The sequence below is a fragment of the Dermacentor andersoni genome, chromosome 3 (assembly GCF_023375885.2).
Source record: "Dermacentor andersoni chromosome 3, qqDerAnde1_hic_scaffold, whole genome shotgun sequence".
Lineage (NCBI taxonomy): Eukaryota > Metazoa > Arthropoda > Arachnida > Ixodida > Ixodidae > Dermacentor > Dermacentor andersoni.
Window position 1 is genome coordinate 77,665,643 of NC_092816.1, and position 6,109 is coordinate 77,671,751.

Sequence of the window (6,109 nt, forward strand, 5' to 3'; positions counted from 1 at the left end):
CGGTGATGCGGCGCACGACCTGACGTGGAAAATATAGCACAATCTGGATGAAATGATGTTTGTCATTAATGTTTCCGCTCACTAAGTGGCACAAGTTTACCTCGATTCGCTTTATTCGAGTAGAAGAATCTTTTATCGCTCTTTATTTAAAAAAACAAAAACAAGAGTGCTGTGTTTTTTGTAAAGTTCTGTATACTTTTTAAGAGCCCTCGTATCTCTGTTGAGATTTCCTCCTATGCGTGATTCTGCAACGACTGTCCCAAGTAAACCGGCCATGCTTGCGGTGCTGCGTGGTGCCCGTGGTGGCACCGCTTGTGTGAGTGTCGCTCGTGTGAAATGCGCTTAATTTTCGCTGTTTCTTTCTTACCTCGCTTAATTCCGAAGAGCACTAGCACCATTCCAGATCAAATAAAATCAAAACAACTTGTTCACGTTTATTTACGGTCACGGAGAGTACATACAGACAAAAAAGAAATTGGAGTAAAATTAATTAGTTACGCTAATGAATTAACTTGTATCGCGCGCTAAGCTATCCATAACTGTAAATTAGCTCCTGCCAATAAATAAATAAATAAATAAATAAATAGATAAATGCTACTGCGGTCCTTGTGTTAGGTTTCAATACAACGCTTCTATTTTAACCTTGAGGTAATTTTTATCCTTGAGGGGGTTCTTAACGTGCACAGAAGAAGACAAGCTTTTCTTTTTTTTTTCTTTTTGCATTCTGCGAGCCACCTGAACGCGTACGCCACGGTTGGGACCAAACTCATGAGCTCGTGTTGAGCAACTAAAAGCAATGCGGAGTCGCCCGCTATGCAAGGCTTGCCTCATGTTCAGATCATGGTTCTGACACGTAAAAGCTTAAGGCTTTCATTTCTTATCGCGCAGCGTTCGTAGTTGCCGATTTGTTGCGGAATATCGCGCACCACGCATGTCCTCTGAAAGTGGTGGCGCCTCTGCCGGTGTTTTGGATGCCGGAGTCGGCAATACCGTAGCATGCAGGCGAAGACGACTTTGTATGCATTGCTCAATTATTGAGAACATGGCGGTGCCTGGCTGACTCGAGAGCCCTACTATATACTGCGGGACCCGTCCTGACAAAAAAAGAAAGTTATTACCTGGAAAAAAATTCTGCTCATAAAAGCAGATGCCATGGCCTATGCACAAACGCTGGACATGTGTTTCTAACGCAGGCTGTTGGCCAATGTTGATTAGCACTTACGGAGAAAAAAAAAAGCTTCGTCAAATTATACACCAGGTTTTAAACAGCGCTGCTGCTGCAGCAGTAAATGAGTTCGCGGCAGACGGTAATGTTGGCGTCTGCTGATTTCATTGTTTTATTTTAACAATGGAAAGCAACGATGACGACGAGACGTTTGCTCTTACAAAGCAACAAGGCGCTTAGCTGACAAGATAAAACGAGGCGTGGGCAAGGGTGGAGAGGGCGGGGGAGTGACAGGTGTGTGTTTTTAGGATACTTTTGAAGACCGGTCGGCGACAAGTACACCAATCGCACCCTCGGCTATATGACATCGATACGGAAGTCTCCCTGACCGGAGCAGGACTCGGCTGGCCTCCTGAAAATACCGTGAAAATTTGGGGCTCAACTTATCGTCCGTTCACGCCGCTTCCGCGAGGAGGAACAGCTGTAGCACAGCAGGTCGTAAACGAATCCGTCTCCTCTCAACGCCCAGCGTATCTGTGCCGCCGGTGGGCGACATCACGTCAGCGTCTGTGGTCCTATCCGAAAGAGCAGAACAGGAAAAGCTTTTTTTTTTCGCTATCGCTCGGACGTTCTGTGGGGTACTCGTCACCGACGGCTCGGAACAAACGTACGTACAGAAACAACCTCTAGCTAACGCGGACGATTTCATTGCGTTGTAATGCATAAATAGAAATAGCCCTCTCCGAACGCGTGTCGAATGAACATGTGGGCTAGCCTGCCTCCTCTGTCTTCGGACCGAAAAAATAGGTCGTTTTTCTGAGTCCTACGTAGCACTTGTCTTGCGCTGCAAGATTTTTGGCGAATTGTATTATTTTTCGTTCTTTCTCCCTTTGATTTGACTTTAGTTATGTCACCTTAAGCAGTTGGCTGACGTATTTTATGACCAGACATTTCAATAGCGCTTGGAGTGGCGTTGAGTGGGTTTGCGCCTAAGAAACGGTCCGCCGGGGCGAGGTTTTTCATAAAACCTTCACTTGTAAGTCACCGCTCGTGTGTCCTGTTTCTTATCCTTCAGTCCCGCGCATTTCACGCTACTTTCACTGCTAAACAACTTACTTACTTACCCGAACGTCTAACCTCCATTTAACAAAAAACACATAAGCCCAATAACTCCCATATCTAATAAACGTATATGAAACTGTGTAATATTATATGAAAACCTGCTTTTCCCCTATGTCATATGGTAGTGGATAAGGGAGTTATGAGAAATGGAGTTTTTTTTTTTTTCAGTAGGGCTCTTGCCATCTGATCGTTTCTGTATTATATTATTGTTCTTGTTGTCTGTGTGTTCTACATTATTCTTTTAGATTTGTCCTGTTTGCTCTTTCTTTCCTCCCCTCCTTCCTACCTTCCATTTCTGTGTTGCTGTCACCTCCCATCTGAAGAGTAGGCAGGCGTTGTGCCCCTTCCGGTGGCAGTCGCCAGCCTGCTCCTCGCATTCCCTTTCCTGTCAAATGTATATACGTGCTCAAAGCAAATAATAATAATAATAATAATAATAATAATAATAATAATAATAATAATAATAATAATAATAATAATAATAATAATAACAATAATGATGATGATGATGATGATGATGATTATGATGATGATGATGATGATGATGATGGTGGTGGTGGTGGTGGTGGTGGTGAAAGCTTGCCTAACGCTTTAAGTCACCGTCCCTCCAATTCGTCGCCTAACAGCGTTTCTCGCTTCTGGGATGCCCAGCAAGAGAGAATGACGCCCCTGCTCGCCTACTGGAACATACGCTCCCTGGGACAGCCCGCGCGCAACCTGCTCGTCTACAAGGGCGTCCCGTTCGAGGACAAGCGCTACCAGCACGGGCCGCCACCCGAATACAGCCGCGACGAGTGGCTGCGGGAGAAGTTCAGCCTGGGCTTTCCCTTCCCCAACATCCCGTACTACGTGGACGACGACGTCAAGATCACCCAGAGCGTCGCCATACTGCGCTACCTGGGAAGGAAGCACGGCCTGGCCGGCAGGTGAGCAGCTGCCGCTGTCTCTGTCTCTCTTCTCTCAGGGAGCGCTGAACACGTCTGATGCGTTCACTGCGTCATTTCAGCAGGATGTAAAAAAAAAGCTCGAGGCCCATTTGGGGGAAGTGCACGCGTATGTCAAAAGCAGGAGGAGGCTGAGCGCAACTACGCAAGTCTCTCGTACCGAACTAGACAGCAGTCAGTTGAGTGTCTCTGCTAACGCTAGCCCCTGGTCGCACCGCAGGACACATGGCAGATAATATACACGTTGAACTAAAGGCGCTGTCACGTTAAGAGAACATCAGTATTATTTGCATGAGAGCGAAGTTGAATAACAGTTAAAGAAAAACAAGCAGTAATCAAACCGTTTTGTACTGGCGAAATGTCCTTCCAAGACTCTACATATTTGGCAGAGAGAAAAAAAGAAAGGAAGGCCGAAATTTTCCTTTTTGTATTTCACGCATAAGTTGCGGTTCTCCGTCACCAATATCGCAGTATTTTGCCGCGTCTGGTCCGTTATTGCGTCAAAGAAAAGTTACAGCAAAACGTGTTAGGTCAAGTCCTTGGCTCCTATAGAACGCTGTGTACGTTTTTCTCGTCGGTAAGCAGTTGACTGAACTTGAGCAGATGCAGTAAAAAAATTATGAGAGGCTAAATCACGAGGGGCGAAAGCGCCTCTCGCGGACGTCTTTCTTTCTTTCTTTTTTCCCAATCTTTAAGCCTCGGCGGCGCGAACACTGTCATTACGGTAATCAAAAAGTGCAATTAAAAGTACGAAAGTGCAGCTTAAGTTAGTATTCCTCCTTTGAGTCTCTTTAAAAGCTCGCCTGGCCAAAAAAGATGTGTAATTTAAAGGCTGCTACCGACTGTGGCCTGAGTTCAAAGAACGGATCCCTACGTGCATGTAAGTATCAAAAAAGCAAAGAAAAAAGCAAACATGAACGTTTACTTACTGCAGGACCAGGTAAAATGCATGGCATCTCAACAAACTGCGTAGCTGCTCCGACTATTAATAAACATTTTTTGTTTGGAGACACAGAGCAAAGATAGCGCACAGATTAGAAAGAAAAAAAAGAGAAGTAGGAAGAAAGATCCACTGTAAATGAAATAAATTAGGATACAAAGATCAGGCATGAAACAAAGGCAACAATTTAACGAATTTAAGACTGCGGAGCAGGAAGCAATGACACAAGAAAGGTAAAATTATACGGACAAAATCTCAAGGAAGGCTTGAAAGCGGGTGACAGTAAAACACGAGAAAACCAACAATAGAAGTACAAAAAGTAGACGCGTTCAGCGAGAAAAAAAATACATTAAAGCAAAAAGTCAGGAAACATGACGTATTTTATTTATGCATGTTCTTTATATATATATTTTTTGTAAGTAGCGGGCGTCAGCCTCTGCCGGTGGTTGGCGGGGACCACTTAATGTGCCGGTGTGTGTGTTTGGTTAGATTGTGGCAGATACCTCAGGCGGCAAAACACCATGTACACCTGCCATCTAAAGCATGTTCGTGTCTATAGCGCACCTGCCATGAGGCTTTTTCAACTCTTTCTACGGCAAATGGGCTCCTTTAGTTGCAGCAAGCTCGTACAATCGTCGATAGCCGAATATTCCCAGAAATAGATATTCTAATTGTCAAACTAAGTGTAGCTATAGCCTCGCAACATAACCGTTGGATTCGCATTTGAAGTTTCGCGTATTCGCGCCCCCCTAATAACACGTAAAGGATGATATATGTATATTGAAATATCTGTGACGTATGCATGGCTCATTTCCTCTGCTCAGGAATGAGCGAGAGACCACGGAACTGGATGTGCTCGAGCAGCAGGCACGTGACATGCTTCTCGCCATCCCGTACCAGGCGGCAAACGTGCCTGGCGGCCAAGGAGGCCTCGAGTGGTACGCGGAGAACATGGGCTACGTGCTCGAACCGTGGGCCACGCACCTGAGCGACAGCAAGTGGGCTCTTGGGGACAGGCTGACCTACGTCGACTTCATGCTCTACGAAGGGTTCGACTGGCACCGAGAGTTCAAGCCGCAGGCTCTAGACCGATACCCGCAGATCGTGGAGTACTTGCAGCGATTCGAGGAGCTTCCCAACATCAAGGAGTACTTCGCCTCGGACAAGTACAACAAGTGGCCCATTCTGGGGCCCATGCGGCCGTGGGGCAACAGGAAGTGAGACTTACATAATGTAGATGTTGGGGCGCGGGTCTCATGGCCGCGGCGCCTTGAGCATTGCGCTACGTATTCTATCTACCGTAACGTCTGTCTCAATGTTATCCGCTTTCGTGGCGTCGAGCGAAAAAAAAAATTACCCAGCGAAAGAACAATGATTGAAAAGTTTAAATTCTACGTTAGTGCTGGGAAGATTATCCGATCAACTTGCGGTTCAATATACTATGGGGGCACTTATGCAATTCTTATGATGTGTAAATGCGATAGCATTACGTATAGCTGAGTGTGTCGCTGAATTTAGTGCTACTGCCTTAGCTCCAGAGTTTAACGTTGCTGCTTATGAGGCCGCTACGATGCAAGACGACAAACCGGCCATTTTGCGATCTCTCAGCTGAGTTTTATTTGCGGAGTTCTCATTAAAATAGTGTTTCCCGCACTTTGCGTCGATTGCTCTTTCTCGACGACAGCACTTTTCAGCACGATGACATCGCTTTGCCGAGCGATGACAGTACTTTTTCTGAGCGGTAGCGTGATGTTGACGCCACTTTTCTTCATTGGTTTCGTAAGCGAACTCTACCTCGTGCTCTGCAGGGGGAGGGGGGGGGGGTCATACCATTGTCGTCGTCCCTACGGGCACCTGAAGCGCGCTGCATCTTATTCGTCGTCGTCGGTAATGGGATCCTGCGACGGCGTCTGCGTCGGCTCTACATCGCGAAAGGCC

At 46.3% G+C, this 6,109-nt stretch overlaps 1 protein-coding gene across 2 annotated transcripts; it reads left to right on the plus strand.

Moving 5' to 3' along the window:
• Window positions 1-1,482: 1,482 nt before the first annotated feature.
• LOC126544815 (glutathione S-transferase Mu 2-like) lies at window positions 1,483-5,824 on the plus strand. 2 transcript variants are annotated; one of them, XM_055077070.2, is made up of 3 exons: window positions 1,483-1,832; window positions 2,939-3,213; window positions 4,996-5,824. In XM_055077070.2, the coding sequence occupies exons 2-3, from the start codon at window positions 2,948-2,950 to the stop codon at window positions 5,390-5,392; spliced, it is 663 nt and encodes a 220-aa protein (XP_054933045.2). In that variant the 5' UTR covers window positions 1,483-1,832; window positions 2,939-2,947; the 3' UTR covers window positions 5,393-5,824. The 2 variants fall into 2 exon arrangements, with proteins under 2 accessions (XP_054933045.2, XP_050048267.2); XM_050192310.3 differs by lacking the exon at window positions 1,483-1,832 and having other exon boundaries at window positions 2,833-3,213.
• The last annotated feature ends 285 nt before the right edge of the window (window positions 5,825-6,109 follow it).